The sequence below is a fragment of the Bos indicus genome, chromosome 13, assembly GCF_029378745.1.
Source record: "Bos indicus isolate NIAB-ARS_2022 breed Sahiwal x Tharparkar chromosome 13, NIAB-ARS_B.indTharparkar_mat_pri_1.0, whole genome shotgun sequence".
NCBI lineage: Eukaryota > Metazoa > Chordata > Mammalia > Artiodactyla > Bovidae > Bos > Bos indicus.
In genome coordinates, this window is record NC_091772.1 from 75312877 (window position 1) to 75339745 (window position 26869).

General features: G+C 45.5%; 1 protein-coding gene across 4 annotated transcripts in view; it reads right to left on the reverse strand.

Annotated features, from left to right (window-relative positions):
- SLC13A3 (solute carrier family 13 member 3) overlaps positions 1–26869 on the reverse strand; it is an 83926-nt gene that overhangs the window by 39727 nt on the left and 17330 nt on the right. For 3 of the 4 annotated variants that reach the window (XM_019972513.2, XM_070801806.1, XM_019972512.2), the window contains exons 2-3: positions 15285–15550; positions 12188–12351 (exon numbers count right to left, since the gene is read on the reverse strand). In XM_019972513.2, coding sequence (XP_019828072.1) covers positions 12188–12351; positions 15285–15520 — 400 coding nt within the window. In that variant the 5' untranslated portion in view covers positions 15521–15550. The remainder of the gene's footprint in view (positions 1–12187; positions 12352–15284; positions 15551–26869) is intronic. The other variant, XM_070801807.1, reaches the window with a different exon arrangement.

Below are 26869 nucleotides of genomic sequence, written 5' to 3' on the forward strand. Positions count from 1 at the left end.
CACACCTCTTTTAGGTGAAGCTACACAACACGTTATAACCCACCTGTTAGCTTGCTTTGCAGTAATGGGAACACCTAGTTGCATAAAAACAGACAATGGCCCTGCTTATATCTCTAAGCAATTCAAACAATTTTTACAATCTTTTTCTATCAAACATATTACAGGCATTCTTTTTAATCCACAAGCATAAGACATAGTTGAATGAGCACATCACACACTGAAACTACAAATAAAAAAATTAAAAAGGGGGAATACACAGGAACAATTCTATCTTTCCTATCCAGAGCAGACTTTACTAGATTCCCATGCAAGATATTCTTTAATCCTATAACTATTGTTAATACAGCTTTATTTGTTTTAAATTTTTTAAACTTACCACAAGGAGATATCTTGACAAGAGCAGAAAAACATCTTGAGGAATTGAAGGAAACTTCTCTTCCTCTGCTCATTTGGTATCAAGATGGGCTAACTAAACAATGGAATCTGGGAAATTAATCTTACAGGGAAAGGGGTATGCTTGTATTTCTCCAGATGGATCTAAAGAACTCACCTGGCTCCCTCTTCGGAAGATCTGCCCCAAGGGAGCCTCCGGCGTTCAAAATAAAGATGAAACCAAAAAACCCCTGGGAGGAAGAAATTCCAATACAGGCCATGGCAGCTCTGAAAATCTCCAAGAAGACCAAAACATTCAGGTTGTGATGAAAGTGGTGGAAGAAGTAAAACTGGACGAAGCGATGGAAAGTGACTGCAGAGTGGGGAGGAGGAGCAGGTAGACTCGTGATCAGGTCAACAGAGGAGACATATGAGCTGATGGCATTTGAGCTGAGACCTCCAGGATTAAAAGGAGTCAATCATTTGAAGAGCTGTGGGAAGAGGGACTGGGGCAACAGGAACAGCAAGTGCAAAGGCCCTGAGGTGAGAGTGTGTCTGGTATGTTGGGAAGCAGACGGAAGACCAGTGGGGCTGGAGGGGCCTGATGGAGAGGGAGACTAGGAGGACGTGGGAGACGGGGCAGGGGCTGGGGTAGCAGAAAGTGGTCTGGATCACACAGAGGTCTTGGGGCTCACCATAAGAATTTTAGCTTCTCCTCTGAGCCAGCTGGGAGTGGAGCCAGGGGAGAGTTTGAGTAGAGGAGAGTCAGAAAAGGATATGATTTCGTTTCTAAAGAATCCCTTGCTTGACAGGTCAGCCTCCCCACAGGAGAAAACTGAAGAGATTAAAATTTCCTGCAGCTGAAACCATCACCAAGAGCAAAAGAATCCATCTCTGGGCATTGGAAGTGTGATTAATAACTGAACACATGGGTTCAGGGGTCAAGTCTCCATCTGTTGCTTTGTGACCTTAGATCAGTATGGTTCTCAGCTAGGGTGGATTCTGCCTCCAAGGGACATTGGACAATGTCTGGAGAAATTTTTGGTTGTAGCAACTGAGATTAAGGTACTGGGGGTGTTACTGGTACCTAATGGTCAGAGGTCAGGGATGCTGCTAAACACCTTGTAGCACATGAGTCAGCCCCCACAAGAAAGAATTTTCCCATCTAAGATGTCAAATGGTGCCAAAGTTAAGAAACTGGTTTAGATAAATCCCTTAATCTCCTTGAATTTCTTTAATCCATAAAATGGAAGTAATAATTCCCCTGGGGTTATCAAGAGAATTAAAGAGTTGATTTATTTGCTATAGACAGAATATTTCCATTTAAAGCAAGGACCGGCAAACTTCTTCTGCAGAAGGCCAGACAGTAAATATTTTCGGCTTTGGAGGCCATATGATGTCTGTTGTAACTACTCAAATCTGCCATGGTATCATGAAAGCAGCCCTAGATGATACAGAAATGAGTAAGTGTGACTAAACCTTTATTTTTGGACACTGAAGATTTCATATAATCTTCACATGTCATAAAATCTTCTGCTTGATTTATACAACTATTTAAAAACATAAGAGCTATGCTTAGCTCACAGGCTAGATGAAAAACAGATGGCAGGCTAGATTTGGTGCACCCAAGTTTGCCAGCCCCTGAGTTTAAAAAATTAACAGGAATCTGAGCACTAGTGAGGATTCAGGAAATGTGGGTTACTATTAAGAAAGTACAAGAAAATGGCCCCTGGAGTCTGGAACGGGTCTGATCCAGCTACGACACATCATTGTCTTGTTGGACCAGGATACTCTTACATCACTGACTCCAGTCACTCTGAGACTGATAAAATGAGCCAGAGTGAGGACACTGTGACCTTGTTTAAGTGCAAAGCCACTTGCCACCCATAAAATACCAAGCATCCCCTTCTCTTGCTAAAGAAATGGCTACTTCTTACCTAATCACAGAATTGTCCCCAGGTTTTTTTTTTTTCTATTCACTTTATTTTTGGCTGAGCTGGGTCATCCTTGCAGTGCATGGGCTTAGTTGCCCTGCAGCTTGGGGGATCTTAGTTCCTGACCAGGGATCGAACCCATATCTCCAGTATTGCAAGGTGGATTCTTAGCCACCGGACCGCCAGTTTCTGACAGCACCCAACCTAAAGCAAACCCTGCTTCCTTAGGTCCCCACCCCCACCCCAAATGCCCCAACCAAAGTCCAAATAGTGAGAGGTTCTTTCTAATATCCCTGAGTTCTTTGTCATTGCCCACGGTGTGTGTTTTTCCTCGCTGCAGCAGTGATAACACACTCACCCTGTTTAACTACAAATGCACTTTGGCCACTTTGGACAAAGGAGGAAGGGTCTAGGCTCCAGCTCTGGCCCTTTCCCTGTCTCACCCCAGGGGCTTGGGGAAGTCTCTTCCCTTCTCCACTCTGGGCTGTTCTTTTCCTGCTGGTACCACAAGGGAGCAGGGTTCCACCATGGCTGACTGTTGTTTTTACTGTGCCTAAGGCTGGGGTCTGAAGGCTAAATTCAGATCGTCTCCCCCTGGGCCATGGGGACAAGGGCCTCAGGGCTCCCGTGGTGGGAGCTCGCATTCAAATGCAATGCCTGAGGCTGGAGACCAGGGCACTAAAGCAGGAAGTGAAGGGTTGTTCATAGGACACTGATGCTGGGGTGGGGGGGTGATGCAGAGTCACTCCCTGGGGGCTGACCAGACAGGGAGAACTCTGACCCAGTGACTCCCAGCTGCCACCCAGCTCTCACTCACTCTGTACTCTTCTTACTTGGTCAGGAAAGGCTGTCCCGCAGCATCAGATACTTGCAAAGCTCACCAGCATCTCAGGTATAACCACAGCCCGCCCTTCTCAGCCCAGGATGAACATTAGAATGTCCTGAGAAAGCCCAGGTCCCACTCCGGAGGTTCTGGTTTAGAGGCTCTGAGGCCTCAGTATTTTTCGAAAGCTCTACAGGTGGTTCTGTTGTGCAGCCAGGATTGAGAAAGCGTCCCTGAAGTTAGAGATGTGGAACTGATGTCTCCAGTGGCTGTCCATGACCCTACGGGGTCGGGGGTTGTGTGTGCTGACCAGTTTGCCACAGTCCCCACCTGGCCCCTTTCTCATCCCTGGAACCTGGTCGCTGCCAGCATTAGATCTGGAGAGCTGGATATAAAATCCTAGGGCTGCAAACAAGGCATGCATGCATGCTAAGTCGCTTCAGTCATGCAAAGTCGACTCTTTGCAACACCATGGACTGTAGCCCACCAGGCTCCTCTGTCCATGGGATTCTCCAGGCAAGAACACTGGAGCAGGTTGCCATTCCCTCCTCCAGAGGATCTTCCCGACCCAGGGATCGAAACTGGGTCTCCTGCATTGTGGGCAGATTCTTTACCACCTGTGCCACCAGGGAAGCCCACGGACAAAGCAGAGGAGGATATTCACACACACACACGACCGTAAACAGTAGTTATTGGTAGCAATTAGTTCCATTCCATTAGTAATGTGAAACAGTTTGATACCAAGTATTATTTCCCTCTAATAATGATGCCTTTAACACAGCCTTTGACTGTGTGGATCACAATAAACTGTGGAAAATTCTGAAAGAGATGGGAATACCAGACCACCTGACCTGCCTCTTGAGAAACCTGTATGGAGGTCAGGAAGCAACAGTTAAAACTGGACATGGAACAACAGATTGGTTCCAAATAGGAAAAGGAGTACGTCAAGGCTGTATATTGTCACCCTGCTTATTTAACTTATATGCAGAGTACATCATGAGAAACGCTGGGCTGGAGGAAGCACAAGCTGGAATCAAGATTGCCGGGAGAAATATCAATAACCTCAGATATGCAGATGACACTTATGGCAGAAAGTGAAGAAGAACTAAGAGCCTTTTGATGAAAGTAAAGGAGGAGAGTAAAAAAGTTGGCTTAAAGCTCAACATTCAGAAAACTAAGATCATGGTACCTGGTCCCATCACTTCATGGGAAATAGATAGGGAAACAGTGGAAACAGTGGCTGACTTTATTTTGGGGGGCTCCAAAATCACCGCAGATGGTGATTACAGCCATGAAATTAAAAGACACTCCTTGGAAGGAAAGTTATGACCAACCTAGACAGCATATTAAAAAGCAGAGACATTACTTTGTCAACAAAGGTCCATCTTGTCAAGACTATGGTTTTTCCAGTGGTCATGTATGGATGTGAGAGTTGGACTGTGAAGAAAGCTGAGCACTGAAGAATTGATGCTTTTGAACTGTGGTGTTGGAGAAGACTCTTGAGAGTCCCTTGGACTGCAAGGAGATCCAGTCCATCCTAAAGGAGATCAGTCCTGGGTGTTCATTGGAAGGACTGGTGTTGAAGCTGAAACTCCAATACTTTGGCCACCTGATGCAAAGAGCTGACTCATTTGAAAAGACCCTGATGCTGGGAAAAATTGAGGGCAGGAGGAGAAGGGGACGACAGAGGATGAGATGGCTGGATGGCATCCCCAACTCAATGGACATGGGTTTGGGTGGACTCCGGGAGTTGGTGATGGACAGGGAGGCCTGGCGTGCTGAGGTTCATGGGGTCGAAAAGAGTCGGACACAATTGAATGACTGAAGTGAACTGAATAACGATGATGATAAAGTCAGTGAAGATGAAGTAGAAAAAAACATTGGAAAACCAAGGTGCTACTCAGCCCCTCATCCCTTTGCTTCCTGTGACCACGGTGACCCACGTGACCACATGAAAACAGGCCAAAGTCTCCAAAGATTGTAACTTCCCTGGGTCCAGAAATCACTGGCTGGTTAGGAGCTTGGTGCTTATGTAAGGTCTTATTCAAATAATAACAATCCCGGAGCTGGTATCAGGCAGGGGGAGCTGAACGTTCACATTTGTAATCTTACAGCAGTCTGGGAACAACCTAGGAGAGCTGAGCAGGGTTATTACCTTCCTCTTTACACCTGGGGAAACAGGCCTGGACAGATAGGGCATAGTTGGGATTGAGATGACCCATTGGGTCATCATAATGACCCAGGTGAATTTTGGGGGCAGAGTTTTTAATGGCAGAGTTGGGCCTGTTCCCAGGACTGCTGATTTGCCACCCCTGAGTCTCGCCCCATCTCCAAAGGCACCTACCTGGCTCAAACCTAGAACAGCTAACTATAATGTAAGCTCCCCAGCATGACTGAAATGTTCTTGAAGTTTGGCACATGGAAGGCCCTTAGAAAAGAGTTCTTGTGTCGAATTTGGAAAAGAGCACCCCAGGGAGAACAAAGACCCCAGGTTAGGCAGGTGTATACTTGTTCCTTTATTTAACATTCACAACCACTCGGGCAGTAAGGACTTATCTCTCCATTTTATATATTAGGAAACTGAGGCTTAGAGCAATTCAGTAACTGGGTTGTTTATTAATTGATAGATTCCACACATTTATTGATCACCTACTACATGCCAAACAGTGTTCTAGATGAACAATACTATAGTTCACAGCAAGGAAAAGGATGGACATAAGCTCCCTTGGAAGTTGGAGTCCATGGAGATGGGTAATCAGCAAATAAATCCTTCTCAATTAGGAGTCATGGGAAACTTCAATATGAATCGAGATGTAGGGTCTTATTACCCACTCTTTCTGATTCTTGGAACCCTTATACTGGTTTTTATATAATGGCAACTGTATGCTCTAAGTTGCTTCAGTCGTGTCCGACTCTGTGTGACCCCATAGACGGCAGCCCACCAGGCTCCCCTGTCCCTGGGATTCTCCAGGCAAGAACACTGGGCATCTGTATAACTGCCACGTATTACCCACATCTGTGTGCCAGGATCTCATTTCTCCTGTACGCTTCACAATGATATACACAAGATGGGAGATTTTGTCCTCATTTAATAGATGAGAAAAGAGCCTCGGGAAGAGGCCCCTCTCCCAGCCTCATGAATGAAAAGGGAAGGAGAGGGCAGTGCTTAGCTGAGCCGACAAGACTGCTTTGGGAATGGTGGCATCTTCGGCATTCCTAAACGAAAGACATGAGGGGCAAGCCAGCCTGTTTTTCTTTCTTTTTGGTTAATTTATTTGGCTGTGCTGGGTCTTAGTTGTGGCTAGAGGGATCTTTAATTGCAGCATGTGGGCTCTAGTTCCCTGACCAAGGAGCAAATCCAGGATCAAACTGCATTGGGAGCATGGTCTTAGCTACTGAACTCCCAGGGAGGTCCCAAGCCAGCCTTCTTTGGGCAGAAAAAATGAGGGGAAAGCGTTGTAGAGTTTAGGTTCAAAAGCCTGGTGGTCCCCTTACTGGCTGAGGGGCTCTGGGCAAATACTTCACCATTTTGTGCACCAGTTTCACCCTCTGAAATGGACCACCCCTTCAGGGATGAAGTGCAGGATCTAATCAGAGCATGTGTTGTAGAAGGATGCTGGAGAAGCCACCACCCATGCAGCCCTGGTCCCCCAGGCAGTGCAAGGAGCCAAGTGTGTAGCAGAACTGCAGAGAAGCAGCAGGGCTGCCCTCCAAGACTGAGGACCCCCAGGGTCTTGTCCAGCGAGCCCTGCCCTGCCCCAGGCTCTATCTTGTCCTGGCACGTGCCTGTAAGCACAGATTCCAGATTCAGACAAAACTCAGCAACTAACACACCATGTTGCTTTGGGCAAATCATTTTGCCTCTCTGACCCTCAGTCTCTTCATCTTTAAAATGGGGATGATCTTCTTCATAGTACGGTTATGAAGATTAAATGAGGGAATGGGTCTGAAAAATTTAGCACAGGCACAGGGCGTCCTTAGACAATGGCAGCTCACATCACCCTCACTGTTGTTGCTCTGGGCTCCCCTCAGGGACCTCGAGCCTCCAGGAGCCTCCCCGCCCCTGTCCTGGCCCCGACCAGAGTCTCCACTCTGTCTACCCCCTGCCCTCACCTCCTGCCACCGGGACAGAACACAGAAACTGGATGAAAGGCAACTCTCTTTGCCCTGGAATTACCTGGTTTAGGTCTGAGGGCTGATCATTAACCAATCCCTGCTCTCTGATCCCACCGCCTATGAAAGCAGATGTCTGCCCCCGCCGCCCGCCCCAACAGGGTCTCCTGCCTCCTGACATCCTGCAGAGCAAGGGGAGAGACTCTGGATCTCACTTATGTACTGACGCTGTGTGTGACCTTGGGCAAGCCCCTTCCCCTTCCTGAGTCTCAGGTTTTACTTCTTCTTTCACATAATCAGCTTTCACACTTTTCCCCCCGCTTTGCCACTAAACTCTTGGTGGGGGGGAAACTTCTGTGGGAGGTAGATCAACAGAAGAGCACAGGCTGTAAAGTCGGCCAGACTGGATTCAAAATACCAGAGCTGCTGTTTTGAAACTACGTGACCTTGGGGACTACAATCAACCACTTCTTCAGTTTCTCCCTCCTTTTCTATTCCTCTAAATGAGGTCAATACTATTTCCATGTTAGTCAGAGGTAAGGTCCTAAGATGAGACTGACTTAGCACAAAGTAAGTGCTCAACAAACATCAGAGACAGTTACTTGGAAGCTCAGGGTATAAAGTATGATAAAGAGGGAGCAGCTGGGTTGCAATGAGTGAAGGAGCAGAGTTAACGACTTGCTGCCACCCCACAGTGACTATGAGGCAGTGTCTTGGAGCCCCAAGACTCAGGGGAAACAGTTTGGAAACTGACAAAGCCAATACTGAAGAGTGAAGGTGTTAGTTGCTCAGTTGTGTCTGACTCTTTATGACCCCACGGACTGTAACCTGTCAAGCTCCTCTGTCCATGGGATTCTCTGGGCAATAATACTGGAGAGGGTAGCCATGCCCTTCTCCAGAGGATCTTCCCAACCCAGGGATCAAACCTGGTTTCCTGCATTGCAGGCAGATTCTTTACTGTCTGAGCCAATACTAGGCATCTGCTAGGGAATACTCGAGATCTGCATACTATGGTCCACACGCTGAATCCTGCCTGCTGCCTGCCAGCTATGGTTTTAAGTGAATGGAAAAAAAATCGGTAGAAGAATAATATTTTGTGATGTAAAAATTATACAAGTTTTTAATTTCAGCACCTACAAGCAAAATTTCATTGGCTCACAGCCACACCCACTCATTTACATATCATCTATGGATGGTTTCTCCGTGCAAGGGCAGAGTTGAGTGGTTGTGACAGAATGGCCAGCAAAGGGTTAAATATGTTACTGTCTTGTCATTTACAGAAAGAGTTTGCTGACCCCTGCTATAGAACAGCTCTTCCTGCCCACATGGAAGACTTTGACCTTGTATAGATCATGGCGTTGCTACTTTATCAACAATGTGATTGATTCTGGACATAGCATGTCACCTCTCTGAACCTCACCTGTAAAGGACTTATAACTATTTCTAGCTTTCAGGGCTGTCATGAAAATAAAATAAGCAAGACCCTTGAGTGCATGATGGAGAAATACCCGTATCACAGTAAATGAGATTAACTTAGATGGTGTGTGCTTGTGTGCTCAGTCGCTCAGTCCTGTCCAACTCTGCAACCACAGGGACTGTAGCCCCCAGTCTCCTGGAATTTTCCAGGCAAGAATATTGGTGTGGGTTGCCATGCCCTCCAGGGACTGAATCTATGTCTCCTGTGGCTTCTGCATTGGCAGGCAGATTCTTTACCACTGAGCCTCTTGGGAAGCCAACTTAGATGGTACATGAATCAGAGTTTAGATGTTTAACAGGTAATTATTTTCACGTATATTCGAAAAAATAGCACACACAATGCTCGTGGTTTCATAGATAAGGCTTGTTGTGTTTGTTGGGGTAAATGATCGAAAGGTACTGGGGCAGACCTACCATCTCAGCTCTCAACACACACCTCCATCTTTGGGTCCCAGGTAGCATCTCTCATCCGCAGCATCCTATTCACATCTCAGCCAGACCGAGTAGGAAGCAGGCAGGGAAGGACCAGAAGCTGCACACACCATTCCTAATCATACCCCATTGGCTAATCGTGATCACATGACCATATCTAGTTGCGAAGGAAGCTGAGACATTCAGCCTTTTCTCTGCACAGTCATGTGCCAAGGTGGGGGTTCTATTATTAAAACTGCAAAGGAAGAATTAAGATTGCAATCTCTGCCCTCTTATATACCAATTTAAAAACCTCCTTTTGAAACACATCTGTGTAAACATCTGAGTTAAATCTGAGTTGAATTCACCCATTCCAGTCCATCTTAGTTCGCTGATTCCTGGAGTGTCGATGTTCACTCTTGTCATCTCCTGATAGATGGGGAAACAGTGAAAACAGTGGCTGACTTTATTTTTCTGGGCTCCAAAATCACTGCAGATGCTGATTGCAGCCATGAAATTAAAAGACACTCCTTGGAAGGAAAGTTATGACCAACCTAGACAGCATATTAAAAAGCAGAGACATTACTTTGTCAACAAAGGTCCATCTAGTCAAGGCTATGGTTTTTTCAGTAGTCATGTATGGATGTGAGAGTTGGACTATAAAGAAAGCTGAGCGCCGAAGAATTGATGCTTTTAAACTGTGGTGTTGGAGAAGACTCTTGAGAGTCCCTTGGACTGCAAGGAGATCCAACCAGTCCATCCTAAAGGAGATCAGTCCTGGGTGTTCATTGGTGGACTGATGTTGAAACTGAAACTCCAATACTTTGGCCACCTGATGCAAAGAGCTGACTCATTTGAAAAGACCCTGATGCTGGGAGGGATTGAGGGCAGGAGGAGAAGGGGACGACAGAGGATGAGATGGTTGGATGGCATCACCGACTCGATGGACATGGGTTTGGGTGAACTCCGGGACTTGGTGATGGACAGGGAGGCCTGGCATGCTGCAGTTCATGGGGTCACAAAGAGTTGGACACGACTGAGCAACTGAACTGAACTGTGTAAACAAAAAGAAAGACGTTTTAAAGCAGACAGGATATGGCAGCCATTTTGAAATTAGGAAGGGAAGACCAAGGGAATCACAGAGAAGCCAGTGAACAGTCTTGACATCCCTGTGCCTGTGAAATGACCTGGCACTGCCCTTCTCTGACAAGGAAGATAACCCTTTGTTCTTTAAGTCACTTGCAGACAGACATCCTCTTATCTGCAGCCAAAAGAGTTCTCACTGATGCTGCTGATTCCACGGGGAAGGGAGTGGGCTCTGTAGCCAGGCTGCCTGGGTGCAAAGCTGGGCTCTGCCATTTGCATGCTGTGTGACTCGGGGAAGTCAGTTCTCCTCTCTGAGCCCTCATTTAGTCATTTAAAGATACAGCAGCCACTTGTGTTTTGTCGCCTTTAGAACACAATTTCTGAGATTTAACTGAATCTAATTCCTCAGCTCACAGTAGGTTCTCATTCTGTATTGCACGAGGCCACTCTTTTTATTTATTAATTTGGTCCCTTTTATCTCCATTTCCCAATTCCATCCTTTTCAGAGCAACCCCTCTGATGCATCGAATGTGTTGCTTTTCCTTTGTTTGTGTTCTTGCAAAATGTTCTGTCTTTTGTAAGTATTTTTAATTTACATAGTGGTATTGTGTTCTCTTGGGTCGGTCCAAACATTTGTTTGGGTTTTTCCATGAGGTGTTACAGGCTTCCCTGATAGCTCAGTTGGTAAAGAATCTGCCTGCAATGCAGGAGACCCCGATTCAATTCCTGTGTCGGGAAGATACCCTAGAGAAGGGATAGGCTACCCACTCCAGTATCCTTGAGTTTTGCTGTGGCTCAGCTGGTAAAGAATCCGCCTGCAATGTGGGAGACATGGGTTCGATCCCTGGGTTGGAAAGATCCCCTGGAGAAGGGAAAGGCTACCCACTCCAGTATACTGGCATGGAGAATTCCATGGACTGTATAGCCATGGGGTCGCAAACAGTCGGACGCAACAGAGCGACTTTCACTTTCATAAGGTGTTACAGAAAGCCCAGTGAACTTTTGGGCCAAACCAAAATAACTCATTCTGGCTTTCCCAATAACAACTAGGTTTTACGAGATTTATATAAATATGCATGAATGCTAAGTTGCTTCTGTTGTGTCAGACTCTTTGTGACTCTATGGACTGTAGCCCACCAGGCTCCTCTGTCCATGGGATTCTCTAGGCAAGAGTACTGGAGTGGGTTGCCATGCCCTCTTCCAGGGGATCTTCTCGACCCAGAGATCAAACCCACATTCCCTGTGGCTTCTGCATTGCAAGCGTATTCTTGACTGTTGAGCCAATTGGGAAGCCTTATATAACTTTATGTCCCTCTGAATCTTTCCTCCAGAAAGCAGTTCAGTGCTCAGTGAGGGTGCCCTCCACAATCTACCTCCTCCATTACTGGCAGTGGTGGTCATATCTGAACCCTGGCCCTGACCCAGCATACCACAGAGACTGCTGCGCTAAAGACAGTCACATGACATGGGTCTCCTTCTGGACTTTTGGTACTTGCATTCAGGGCTAAATTTCTGCATTCCAGGGTATATGAACCCTTAATTTGATTAAATATTTGCAGAATGCCCTTAAGAAAGGGCGATCGTTCACACTCTGTAGCAGCAAAGAGAGTTCCAGTGGCCCCCATTCCTGCCAACATTGGGCACTCTCCAGCCTTCTTATTTTTGCCAGTCTCACTGAAGTACATTTCATTGTTGTTTCAATTTACATAGTACCTACTTCATAAGGCTGTTTTGAGAGGCCAAGGAGGTAATGTACGTAAAGTGTTTAACTCATTGCTTAGTACATAGTAAATGCTAAAAAGGTACCGTGGTTTGATTTAGCTAATCCTCAGTTACTCTCATTATTGAACTTGGCACATAGTAGGTGCTCAATAAGTGCATCCCCTCTGCCTTCCCCGGCACCGCTTGATCATCCCCACTCCCACTCTCCCACCCTGGTGGAGTTGCTCCCAGTCCCTTCCCACAGACTCACCCGCAGTCTCTTCACTCTCCCAGCTGAGGTCCTTATGAGACTCCCTGTGGCCGAAGAGACTCTTCAAGATGGCATTGGCGATGGGCAGCATCATGGCGGTAGAGGCAGTGTTGCTCAGCCACATGGACAGAAACGAGGTGGTCGCCATCATCCCCAGGATGAGCCTGGGGACACAGGGAGTTAGGGGGTAGATCTAGAACCGGGGCCCCTGGTCCCAGTTTGCATCCCACTTGTCTACAGAGGGAAAGTCAGGGCCCAGCAAGGACGAGCCAGTGACCAATGGAAACCAAATCCACTCACCATGCTTATTCTAGCTCTTAAGGAAATTGACTAGCTGTATGTAAGTGAACTGACCTCAGGTACCCAGGGTAAAATAGTTCCGGAGGGGCACCAACCCTAAATTTTCTCTCCTTTGCCCCCAAATCCTTAATGGCTCCCATTGCAGAAAAAAAGATGCCTTGACACCAAGATTTTTCACTATTTTACCCTAAACAGTCTTTCCAGCCTCCTCTCCCTCTTCCCTTCTTCCCAGGCACCCTTCTCAGGCTCTGCTGAATTTCTCATCAGCCCCCAAACATGCCCTGATGCCCAGACTGCCTGCCATCACTTGGTCCTTCCCACCAATAGGAATCTAAATTTAGTGGGTTTTTTTCCTTTACATTGAACTCTTAATCCACCCTAAATTTATTTAGATGTATAGACTGCATATTAAAAAGCAGAGACATTACTTTGTCAACAAAGGTCCATCTAGTCAAGGCTATGGTTTTTCCAGTAGTTATGTATGGATGTGAGAGTTGGACTATAATGAAAGCTGAGCGCCAAAGAATTGATGCTTTTAAACTGTGGTGTTGGAGAAGACTCTTGGGAGTCCCTTGGACTGCAAGAAGATCCAACCAATCCATCCTAAAGGAGATCAGTCCTGGGTGTTCATTGGAAGGACTGATGTTGAAGCTGAAACTCTAATACTTTGGCCACCTGATGTGAAGAGATGGATGGCATCACCGACTCAATGGACATGAGTTTGGGTAAACTCTGGGGGCTGGTGATGGACAGGGAGGCCTGGCGTGCTGCGGTTCATGGGGTCGCAAAGAGTCGGACATGACTGAGTGACTAAACTGAACTGATAAAGCAGAGTCAGATCTAAGAAGGTTTTTTTTAAATGAATTAATTATACCAACATCTACCATTTATTGAATCCTTCCCTTCCCCACAGATCTAGATTTCTTCCAGATTATTTATTATTTGTTTTAAAAATCTGTTTCTGAACTAGTATCATACTGTTTTCATTGTTATAACTTTAAAACCCTGAATATTCATTGAAAGGACTGTAACTGAAGCTCCAAAACTTTGGCCATCTGATATGAGGAACCAACTCATTGGAAAATACCCTGATGCTGGGAAAGATTGAGGGCAGGAGGAGAAGGAGACGATGGAGCTTGAGATGGTTGGATGGCATCATCAATTCAATGAACATGAGTTTGAGCAAACTGTAGGAGATAGTAAAGGACAGGAGAGCCTGGCATGCTGCAGTCCATGGGGTCGCAAAGAGTTCGGCAGAACTTAGTGACTGAACAGCAACAAACTTTAAAACGTGTTTGATAGTAGCCTCATCCTTTCTTTAGTGTCAAATACAACCTCCTCCAGAAGGAAGTCACCTGGGTGGCATCCAGCTTCTCATCCTTGTTTGCTCCCCACGTGGCAGCCAAGAGGAATTTTTAAAAAATGCCAATCCAGTCATGTCACTCCCCAGCTTAGAATTCTTTAAAGCAGAGATTCATAGACCGAGGGTCCATGGATATAATTCAGGATGGAAATGATGGGAGTAAATGAAACTCTACTTTACTAACATCTAATATTCCCTCATAGGTTAGTTGGTAAAGAGTCTGCCTGCAATGTAGGAGACCCTGGTTCGATTCCTGGGTCGGGAAGATCCACTGGAGAAGGGATAGGCTACCTACTCCAGTACTCTCGGGCTTCCCTCGTGACTCAGCTGGTAAACAATCTGCCTGCAACGCAGGAGACCTGGGTTCAATCCCTGGGTTGGGAAGATCCCCTGGAGAAGGGAAAGGCTACCCACTCCAGTATTCTGGCCTGGAGAATTCCATGGGCTGTATAGTCCATGGGGTCGAAAAGAGTCAGACACAACTGAGTGACTTTCACTTTCCCTTCACTTTCACTTCAATAGAAATTGAACATTTCCTTCAGTGATTAATGAAAACAATAAAGTTCAGTATTATTATAAGGGACTTGGTTACAGCCTCAAAACTACAATTACTAGGCTGTCGCTAGATCTCATCATTTATTGTGTTAATAAAGAAGTTCACATGGTATTCTATCAGAAATTTTTTTCTATCACAGATTTGTGTGGTTTTAAAACATTATTTGGATAAGTTCATTTTGCTGTGATTGTTGTTGTTTTAACTCCTACATGTGCTTTATGCATTTAAATAACATTACTGGGAAGGACGCCTTAAGATGCAGCAAACTGCAAAAAAAAAAAACCCAATAACTTCATTTTAAAGGCCATTCAATTCTCTTAAAATGAAAGTCTGAATCCTATCCAGGAGGCCCGAGGCCCCATAGGAATGGACCCTATCTCCTGTCTCTCCAAGGCCATCTTTCCATCCACTCCCCACCCACTGGGTCACCTTGGCTGGTAAATAGAAAACCAGGATGACAGAGCCAGCGCTTACTGTACAGACTCTCATATTGTCATTTTATAAGCAGAGAGAGGGTAAGTCACTCCCAGAGCAGGAAAGGTAGGATTCAGCCCCAAGTCACCTGAGTCGAACTACTAACACAGCCCCCCTCTAAAACTACTGGACACGAATCCCTGGGTGAGGTCTGGGAACCAGCATTTCAACTGACTCCCAAGTGATTCTTATGTAATTTTGAAAACCACCCAAGAGCCTAGCACTGTGTCTGGCACACAGAGTGGGGCTCACTAAATATTTGGGAAATGATTGAACAAGTGGATGGTGGGACATGATGAGTTTGTTGCATCAGATGACCAGAGCGGGAAGGGTGGGTTTGGGCTCCGAGAACGGGGCCCCTCTGCCTCTCCACCTCTGGGCTGGACCCCATTACCTGGCCTTACCTGGCTGGCTGGACCCCGGTGAGCATCAGGACCTTGAGGGCAATTCTCCGGTGCAGGTTCCACTCCTCAATGGCACTGGCCATGATCAGACCGCTGAGGAAGAGGAAGTTGGTGTCCAGGAAGTACTGGGCGCAGACCTTGTTGGAGGGCAGGATGCCCAAGAAGGGGAAGAGGACGATGGGCAGCAGGGCTGTCACCGAGAGGGGCAGGGCCTCGGTGCACCAGTACACCGCCATGAGCAGGATGACGAACAGGCAACGGCCTTCCTGCAGCGGGGAGATGCAGGCTTAGGAGGGTCAGCAGAACTTGGGGTGGCAGGGACAGAAGAGATCCTGGAGCAGGGCCCATCCCTGAGGCACGTTCCTTGGGGAGGCAGTGGAGAGGGTACGTGCCCAAGGCTCAGACCTTGAGCAGGTGGTGTCACTGATCTGAGCCTCATTTTACTCAACTATAAAGTGGGGGAGCCATACCTGTCATTCTATAGGACTGTGTGAAGGTCACGTGAAATACCCCCATTGTCTTTGAAGTAGTCCCTGAGATGCGCACGAGAGTGAAAGCGGTTTGAGGGACTTCCCTGGTGGTCCAGTGGTTAAGACTCAGTGCTTCCACCGCAGGGGGCACAGGTTTGATCCCTGGTGGGGGAGCTAAGGTCTCTCATGCCACATGGCACAGCCAAAAAGAGAGAGAGTGTGTGAAAGTGAAAGTAGTTTGCTTGATGGGCAAGCCTAGAAAGCTCTGAAAGGGCACTGAGGAAGTGAAATAGAGAAGGAAGCCAAGATGATTTATTAACGAGACGGTTACCGCTGTGGGCAGCTGGAGTGCGATCTTGATCAGGACCCCTGAAGAAAGGGTAGATCAGACCTCAGAGTAGTCCCCCTGGGAGGCAAGGAAGCAGCCAACTCTTGGTCATCATTGGTTGAGGGTTGCTCGTGGGAGCGTTAACTCCCCAGCACTTGGGCCTGCCCTGTGCAGCAGCCAGAGAACATGCTCCTGCCGAGCATCCTGGGTTCAGTAAGAAGCTACCAGCCTGTGCAGAATGGTGAGTGCCACAGGGGATGCAGAAAGAGCACCAGTAGCTACTGCTGCACCCACACTCGGCATTTAGCACAATGTACAATACCCGGTACACTATAAAGAGTGACAGTAGTTACTGATATTTATTGAGCTATTGGTCTTCCTAGGTGGCTCAGTGGTAAAGAATCCACCTGCCAATGTAGGAGATGCAGGTTCGATCCCTGGGTGGGGAAGATCCGCTGGAGGAGGAAACAGCAACCCACTCCAGTATTCTTGCCTGGAGAATCCCATGGACAGAGGAGCCTGGTGGACTATAGTCCATGGTATTGCAAAGCAGTCAGACACGATTTAGTGACTAAACAATAGCGACAACCTTGGGTGATTAAGTACCAGGTGTTGTTTATTCCTCACAAAATCCCAGTGAAGTAGGTGCAATTAATATGACCGTTTGATGGATTGGCAATTTAAGATGCAAGGAGGTCGCTAGCGAGGCAATGACTGTGAACCAAAACAGTCTGCCTCCAGAGCCAACTCTCTTAACCGAGTTGTCAGCTGATTACTAGAATCTAGGACAGCTTGACAATGCAATTTCAAAGATCCAAAACAAAACAGATTGAGGCTGATTCAAGTGCAATCTATTCCAGAGACATCCTCACAGACACTTGGAAATAATGTTTCACCAACGAGTTAGGCATCTCTTAGCATGGTCAAGTTGACTGATGAAATTAACCTGAAAGCAGATTTTTATACCTTACTGGTTTTCTCCTCCACTAGAATGTAAACTCTAGGAGGGCTGGGATTATATCCCTGAAGCCAAGAGCAGTGCCTGGAACTTTTAGTAGGAACCCAAAGTATTTGTTGACATGACTAATACTTGTAACTCAGAGACAGTGCTTACAACATGCTCCCTGTCTTCCATTCTGCAAACATTACTCCTGACCAGACTGGGAGTTGAGACTAGGAAAATGACTGGGACATTGTCATGCACTTTTACCAGCAAATCTGTGCCAATCATAGGACCATTTTCAATAGTTAGTTCTTCTCAAACTCAAGTGACCTTATCAGACTCTACCCACCTAGTATTCCTCAAGTGGTGTGCTGGGAAATGATTAACAACTGACTCTCTGAAAAACTGCAGGTATGTGTGTGTAAAAGTTCTTAATTACTACTCAATTCAGCTAAGAAGTCACTCAAGTCATCGATCAATGAGTTTAGTTCCACTATGAATGTGTGTGTGCTAAGCTGTGTCCGACTGTTTGGGACACCATGGATTGTAGCCCACCAGGCTCCTCTGTCCAGGAATTTTCCAGGCAAGAAGACTGGAGAGGGTTGCCATTTCCTACCAGCGCATCTTCCAGACCCAGGGATTGAACCCATATCTCCTGCATTGGCAGGCGAATTCTTTACCCCTAGTGCCACCTGGAATGTTAGTTATATTTTCCTTTATATTAATTATTAAGACAAATGGACTCAATGAATAGTCCATTTATCAATGGTGTGTCTTCTTTACTGAATCAAATGATGGTTTTCAAATACTGGAGGAGGGGACTTCCCTGACGGTTCAGTGGTTACAACTTTGCCTTCCAATGCAGAGGGGTGTGGGTTTGTTCCCTGGTTGGAGAGCCAAGATCCCTTGTGCTTCATGGTCAAAAAGCCAAATCATAAGGCAGAAGCAATATTGTAATAAACTCAATAAAGACTTAAAAAATGATCTGCATGAAAAGACGTTGGACAAAAAGTTCCTCATTTTTTGTGCTATTCACAATGTCCCAGCTATAGACAACACATTTTAAGTGTGATCTGCATTACTAAATTTTCCCATCACCTTAAGACTAGACAAGCGCCCAAACAATAAGCCAAGCCCTGGTTTGTAGTGTTTACTGATTCCTATGGTGTGAATACCTCCACATGGCTGATTTGAAGCCACCAAGTTACATCACTGGGCACAGAATGCTGGGAGATGGACAGTGTCACAACACTCTACAGTATTTCCACTGTACAGTTAGAGGTAAATAATAGTAGAGGTAGATAACCGTAGATGTAAATAACATCAAGACCTTACAAAATAGTAACACAATTAGGAAGTGATGAGCTTTGACTATCTATTACCTTTGTTTTGATATATTTTATTTAACACCAGTTCATAAAATTTCACCTTAAATAGTGTCTACGTTCAACAACTAGGTAGCAAAGTTCATGAAAATCTAACCATCGGGTCTCGTGAGCCAGAAGTACACGGCTCCACGGTTGTGGGCCTCCAGGCAGAAACACAAACATGGACTCCCCAAGGAGTCAAGGTCACTCTGGTGCAAACTTGACATTCTTCAACCCATGTGTGGTATCATGCTCCATCATGCACCCATCGTTTAAAAATAATACAACTGTTTGCTGTCAAAGCTTGCTGCTGGCTTTGGAAGACATGCCGCATCTATCCTGTTTTATATACGACCTGACAGGCCAATAGGTATTTCAGTTTGAAAAAGATACGTGTGTCTAATCAAGCAAATACCATAGGCTGGGTGGCTTAAACAGCAGACAATTATTTTTCACAGTTCTGGAGACCAGAAGCTCTGGGGTCCAGGTGTCAGCAGATTTGGGTTGTGGGGAGAACTCCATTTGTGACTCATAGATGGCTGTCTTCTCCTTACGTCCTTACTTGGTCCTTCTTTGGTGCCAGGCATAGAGAAACATCTTTCTTCTAATAAGAGCTATAAGTTCATCCCCAGGCTTCCCAGGTGGCGCTAGTGGATAAAGAACCCACTTGCCATGGCAGGAGACATAAGAGTTTTGGGTTTGATCCCTGGGTCAGGAAGATCCCCTGGAGGAGGAAATGGCAACCCACTCCAGTATTCTTGCCTGGGAAATCTCATGGACAGTGGAGCCTGGCAGGCTATGGCCCATAAGGTTGCAAAGAGTCGGACTTACCACATAGCACATAGCACAATTCCATCCCCACCCTCATGAACTGATCTAATCTTACAGCTTCAAAAGGATACTAAACAGATAGTATGAACCACTTGATACCAATAAATTTGACAACTTGGAGGAAATAGAAAAACTTCTTGAAAAACATAACTTATTCAATTATTAGAGAAAGAAATAGAAAAACTATTTCATTGACTTTGAAAGAAATGGAATTAATCATTAAAAATCCCTCTGCAAAAAAAACAAAAACAAAAAATACTTCTAAGCCCTGCAGGCTTCAATGGTAATTCTACCAAATGTTTAAGGACTAAATAATATCTATCTTACACAAATCATTCCAGAGAATAGAAGGAAAAAAGGAGCACCTCTCAATCCATTTTGTGAGGCCAGTGTAACCCTCTTACCTGGGTTATCCTGACAAAGGTATGAAGCGAAAAGAAAAGAATATTATAATAGTTGAGGTCACCTGGAAAATTCGAGCTCTGAGAAGCTCTATTTAGAACTGCCTTCTCGATCCTGCCTCCCATCACTATGCAGCAGAATAATTATGGTAATAATGACAACCACCAACATGTTTTGAGTATTTATTAAATTCCAGGCATTTGACATGTATTAATTCATTTAATGAGAGGCCTTATTATTTTTCAGAGGGGATTACAGAAGACATGGGTTTAGTCATGCGTGTGAAGCTGTGACCCAGATAAGTCGGTCCCATGGTGGTGTTGCAATTCATGAACTGCACATCTAAACAGAAATTCTAATTTTTAAACTCCTTTCCCTTAAACATGTAAAGGACTCCAAGTATAACGAGAGCTAACAAGTGCTTACAACTGGCCGGGTACTTTTCTTAGTAATTTACATGCATTAACTCATTCCGTTCCTTAGCTCCTCTTGGAGGCAGGTATTATTAATATCCATTTTACTGATGGGACAACTGAGGCAAAGGGGATATGCCAGATGTCTTGCCCAAAGTTACTGAGGCAGAGCCAGGATTTGAACTCAAGGCAGCCTGACTCCAGAGTTTGCACTCTGTACCACTCCACATCTCTGCATGATCCGCGGCTGCCCTTGCCAAATTCCTGCATCCTCTAGATCGCTAGCATCCCCGGAATCTCTCAAACTCCTAGATCAAAAGAACCCCTCTGAAGCTCACTGGCCTGGCCTTGCCATCTGTGTCCCTCCATCACTTCTCATCTGTGCCCCCACTGTCCCCAAAGAACACGCTCTTAATGACCATCATGTCCCCTCCCGATTTCCCCATTCCAGAAGCCTCACCCTTCCATTTTGTCTTTTCTTTTCCAGAGAATGATCTAACTGGAAGCTATCATCCTTGCTCTCATTCATATGAGAGCAACCACCACCAGCACCATAGTAAGACTACTAAGAACCAACCTTTACTGAGAACGTGCTACGGGCCAGACACCATTCCAAATACTGTCCCTGCATGATCTCAGTTTAGTTGTGACTGTCACAACCGCCCTAGGAAGTAGGTCCCATGCTTACCTCCCTTGTACAGATAAGGAAACTGAGGCACAGGGTGGTTAAGTAACCTGACCAACATTACAAAGGCTCCCAGGTGGCGCTAGTGGTAAAGAAACTGCCTGCCACTGTAGGAGACATAAGAGACGCAGGCTCAGTCCCTGGGTTGGGAAGATCCCCTGGAGAAGGGCATGGCAAAAACTGACCATTCTACTTTCTATGCAGAGATCATGTGTGTGCACTCAAGTAACTGGAAGATTTTAATTATTAACACTTCTCAAGAGTGATGGGGAAGTCGTGGTCTGCAGGACTACGTGGGTAATAGGGGAAGAATGTCCCCTCTACATTTCTCGAGCAACAACTGGAGAGAAAAACAAACATGATTTTTAAAATATTAGCTTTATGAGCTATAGTTTACACACAATAAAATGCATGTCTTGTAAGTGTACAGTCTGTGTTTCGACAAATGTATGAACCCACACAATCACCATCCCAATCAAGATGCAGAACGTTTCCAGTAAAGAAATGTGGTGAATATGTACAATGCAATACTACTCAGCAGGGATATGCACGGACCTGGAAATGACCATACTAAGTGAAATAAGTCAGAAAGGCAAATATCATATGATAAAACTTACATGCGGAATCTAAAAATACGATACAAATGAACTTACAAAACAGAACCAGACTCACAGACATGGAGAACAAACTACTGATATATGAAAATAGAGGACCTACTATACAGCACATGGAATTATAGTCAGTATTTTATAATAAATTATAATGGAAAAGAACCTGAAAAAGAATATATATATATAATTGAATCACTTTGATGTACACCAGAAACTTGCAAAACATTGTAAATCAACTATAGCTCAAAAAAAAGAGACACAGAGCATTTCCATCCCCCGAGAGAGTACCCCTCAGCCCCTTTCAGGTCAGTCCTCAGGACCCCTTCAAAACATGGCCATGATTTCCATCACTATAGCTTTTTTCTCCTCTTCTGGGAATTTACTTGAATGGAATGATACAGAATGGACCTTTGTATTTTCTGCTCAGAGTAGTGCCTGTGGTTCATCCTGGAGGTTGTGTGTGTTTGAAGTTTTCTCTTGTTCATAGCTGCATAGCATTCAATTCTGTAAATATACCACTCTTTCTCTGTACATCTTCTTGCTTATGGAAACTGGAGTGCTTCCAGTTTGGCATTATTGTAAATAAACCTGTTGTAAATATTCGAGCACTTCTGCTTCAGGGGTGACATCTTGCCAGTCCTTTAGTACAACGCTATAAATTCTGTGCATTATATGATGGGAGGGGCTGTTGGTAAATTCTGGGCTGCCTGGGTGGCCTTTCAAAGGCCTTTGAGTCCCAGGCCTGGATTCTCTCTCCCTTTCCCCTCTTTTCTCCCTCTCTCTGTTTGTCTCACTCTGTCCCACTTTCTCTTCCCTCTCTGGGTGCTCTTGCCAGGAGGTCAACATTCATCTTTTGTGGAGAAATGACTCTAGATCCAGCACATGTCAGCCAGTGGGGGTGACCCAAGGGAAATGGCAGGAACTGGGAAGTCGATCGTTGGCCCTCACGGGGCTTCGGCAGTAAGTGGGTCAACAGTGTTTCGTTGCCTCGCTGGTTAGGAATTGGAGCAGGGCCGGGGTGACCCAAAGTAGCTCCCCTGCCTGGGTTGAGCTTCCTGTGGGCAAACTGGATTCAGAATTGCCAGCTGAGCGCCAGGCATCTGGTGAGGAATTAATAAGTACTGCTGCCCCTCATCCCCACCCCTCCATCCCTGCAGTCCTCTAGGCCAGAGCTGAGTTCCAGAGAGCAAAAGTCTCCCAGGAGGCCTGGAGGCAAGACCAGAGAGCTGGCCTGCAGACGCTAAGTGGGGGGCTCTCAGTGATTCAGCCGGCCAAGCTGGTTCCCACCTCCAGGGCTTTGCACCTGCTGCCTCCTCTGCCCGGCCTTCAGCCTTGATCTCTGCCTACCTCACTCCTCCTTGTTCAGCCTCATCTCAAAGGTCGCCTCTTCATGGACCACTCTACTGTCCACGATCTGATCCCCACAACCCAGCCTCGTTCTTGTCAAGCACTTTCCAATGACTGCAGAATTTATTCATTCACTTATCATTAGCTCTCTTCCCACCAGACCTCAAGCTCCAGGCAAACAGCGTTCTTGTCTGTTTTGCTCACCTCTCTCTTTAGGGCCTCAGTGGACATTTGTTAAATGAATGATTGTATGTGTGTGTGTGTGTTTAGTCAATCAGTTGTGTCCGACTCTTTGGACTGTAGCCTGCCAGGCTCCTTTGTCCATGGGAATTCCCAGGCAAGGATACTGGTGTGCGTTGCCATTTCCTCCTTCAGGGGATCTTCCCAATCCAGGGATCAAACCCATGTCTCCTGGTCTCCTGCACTGCAGGCAGATTTTTTACCCACTGAGCCATTGCGGAAGCCCAAATGAATGACTCTAAATCAGGCATCACAACCTCAAGTGCAAGGAACAATTTAATGAGTGAAGTGGGCTAGCCTAAGGAAAATCACTTCATTTTTCTGGAGTCTGATTTGCACTTCTGACAGTGCTATGGGTACAGGGAACTGATCTTCCAACACAGGAAAAAAATGACCAAGTTTGATGATAAATTACAGCTGGCACTGGGCTTTCATGTCATGGGGGCAACAGGAAGAAGTGGGGACTCTGGTGAAGTGGGGAGTATAGGCCCCTTGAAAACAGCAACTGCTGCTCAGCTCCTGACTATTGCCATGGGGCCCAGGATGCCAGCTCTGGTTTTTCAAGAAAGGCTTGAAATTGTGCTTTTATGTGACATTTCACAGTTTTAAATTATTTGCTCATTAAAATGAAAGTATGGGCCAAAAAAAAAAAAAAAAAAACAACCCATGTCCGCAAAAGGCATCAGACCCATGGTCACCAATGTATGACCTCTTGTCTAAATGGTCTTAATGGGTGGAAAAGTCCCAGAAAAGAGCTCACACATACACAATTCTGATCTAATGTCAAGTTGTTCATGGATTACTAGGAATCACAGGATGCTCTGTGAGAAGTCCTTATTCTGTTTAAAAACCCTCATTTTACAGGGACAGAAACTGAGGTCACGGAGAAGCCACATGGAGCACAAGAGCAGATCTCATGGTTCCTGGTCCAAATAGTGGATCAGGGAGCGGGGTCCAGTGGGGTCGGTTTTACTCCGGCACACAGCACGTCCGAGCCACCTCTGCCTCTGGGCCCCCTGTTCAGTGAACTCAGACCAGCCACCTGGCCACAGGGAGAGTCAGTCTGCTTGTCTGCCGAATGGAATCTTCCTTTGGTTCCCTCAAGGGCAGGTTTGGGTAAAGCCTAGCGTCACATGAACCCAAGGCCCTGTTCCTTTGAATTTTAACCTCTGGAGTCCAGAGGTAGGGGGAGGTGTCTGCTCTCGCAGGCTCACTTTCTGGGTCATCTCAAGAGTCATCAGTACGCCCCTTGGCCACTCCGTTCGGTCTAGATGTTCTGCTTCAGGAAGGGGAATTTGCTGAGATGGCACAGGATAGACGGAGTTGTGGCTCAAGGTGAAACACTGCTCACGGCCCCAGCCTGTGCCCTCTGCCAGCAGAAGCCGCCATGACTCAGCTAAAACCCTCAGGGGGGACTACCCGAAGGAGACTGCAGTCCGAGAAGACTGGGGTGAGAAGCCAGAAGGCTGGTCCTAACTGTGAAAGCTGATTGACCCCAGAGGCAAGAATCTGGAAGGATTTGATGCGGATGTGGTTGGGGGATGGATGAAATGGAAAGTGGTCAGATTTCTTTTTCAGAAGGGAAAAGAATGCCAAGGAAATCTCTAGAACTAGGCTGTCCAAATATACCAGCTCTGGGCCACTGGTGGCTGTGTAAGTTTGAATTCATTAAAATTAAATGAAATTTAGAATTCCAGGTTCTCAGTCACACGAGCCACATGTCAAGTGCTCCACAGTTACATAAGATGAGTGTCTGTCATTCTGGACAGAGCAGATCTAGAACGTCCCCATCACTGCAGAAAGTTCTCTTGGACAGAGTCATTCTAGAGGATTCAGGTCCGAGGGCCAGGAAGCCTGGGTATAGTGCTTTTGCCACTGATTCTTGTGTCAAGTCACTGAGTTCATCCATCTACAACTTGGGAATAATAATGGTGCGATGCCTACATCCTAGAGGATCCCACGGGAAAGGATGTACATAAACGCATTCTGAAATGCGTACTTAACAGGCAGAGTAGGAGTGAGATTACAAATGAATTTCTTCATTTTTCCAAATTTCAACTATATATGTACATGTTTTTTTAAAATAGACATTCCCTGAATACATATGTAATGTATCTATAAAATTCTGAGGTTGCATTCTCTTTTCTGAGAATTAGGAAATACTTCATTGTGCAGAAATTTGAGGCCAGCCTGATTTCTTCCCCCTTAGAGCTCATCAAATTTTTTGCCTGGATATCCATAACATTATTTGGTTTAATCCTCAATCCATTCATGTTGTCATGACATAGCTCAGAGTTGATGAGTCTCTATACGTTATTTTTCCTTGGAGACAGAAAATTTGTATATGTTTTAAATTAATTTGACTTCAGAGTCATTTAATTAATTAATCCTCTAGAATTAGAGGTAAATTAATTTTCTACTATTAAAGATTCCAATATTGTTTTCTGTTTTATTTGTTTGATTTCTTTTTCTTTCTTCTTCAGCAACACCAATTACGCAGAAGTTGGATTTCCTTTGTCTTCCATATTGACCACTTTTCTTTCATCCTTTCTTACTCTTTCTTACTTAATTTTGTTACATCTTCTTTAGCCTGTGTAACAAGTTCTTGATTATGTTTTTAATAGTTTACATTTTGCTATTTCCAGTAGAGCTTTTATAATAGTGTGGCTTCACTTTTCTCTGTCACCCACTTTCATTTCTCTTCTGACACTGCTTTTCTCAACTCCATCTACTTTTTATTCTCTTCTTGGAACTTTTTATTTCTTATCTTGAGACTTATTTTAGGAAGGTCATCATTTGTTTTTTTATGTGTATTTTACAGAGAAATGTCAGTTCAGCAGTTTCTCCTACTTCATAACACAACTCTTCCAGTATTTTTCTTTGTTTATTTTTCATTTGATGTTCTCTTTCCTCTTATTTCTCACACAACCTTTTTGTAGGTCCCGTGCCGGCTACTTGTCACAGATATTTGTTAAAGGAAAGTGTGTGGACAGGAGCTGGAAGGAAGCTGAGGCAGGCAGGTAACCCTGTGGATTATCTTAGATCCTTTGTCACCAGCGCTGCCCTGAAATATATTAATATCTCTACTCTAAGCAATAGACTTGGAGTGGAGATTAAGTTTAAAGACCTAAGAATATCACAGTTCTTCAGTGTCTCCTTGAGTAAGTCTCTGACTCACTGAGAGAGAAAATTAGAACCCTTAGAACCAAACGGCTGATTGTTATCTATCCTTTCTCTCACCTGCCACTTTAACATCCTACTTCTTGCCAAGGGTCTTCAAGTTTCTTCATGCAGTTCATCTGAACTCTGAACTGTCACATACATCTCAGTGACTCTCCCTTCCCCTGCGCAGGCTTCAGGCTTTGCCAGGATTAGGAAGGGTTCATAGAGTTCAAAAATCCTTCTGGAGACTTCTACCTCCTGCTCAGGAGCTGCAGAAGCACATGCCACTCTTGGTTCCCTTCTGCACTTTGGTCCAAATCCCACAGTCATTGTCAGTCTTCACAAACAGGGTGGGATTGTGGTCTGCCCTTCTTTTATCAGATATGGCAATTTCTCCTCTTTTGTTGCTTTTTGTTACTTTTCCCAGACTGCTTCAGAAAGATGAATGGAATAGAAAAGTCTGGACTCCACCAACGTAGTAATTTTGTCATCAGAAAGTACTACATCTCCTTTTGCTTATCTGTCTTTTCTAATCTTCCTATAATAAACATGCAGTAGAAATAGTGTTAGGCTTCTCGGGTGGTACTAGTGGTGAAGAAGCTGCCTGCCAATGCAGGAGACGTAGGAGACACGGGTTCAATCCCTGGGTTGGGAAGATCCCCTGGAGGAGGGCATGGCAACCCACTCTGGTATTCTTGCCTGGAGAATCCCCTGGACAGGGGAGCCTGGGGTCACAAAGAGTCAGACCTGACTGAAGTGAGTTAGCACGCACGCACAGAAATAGTA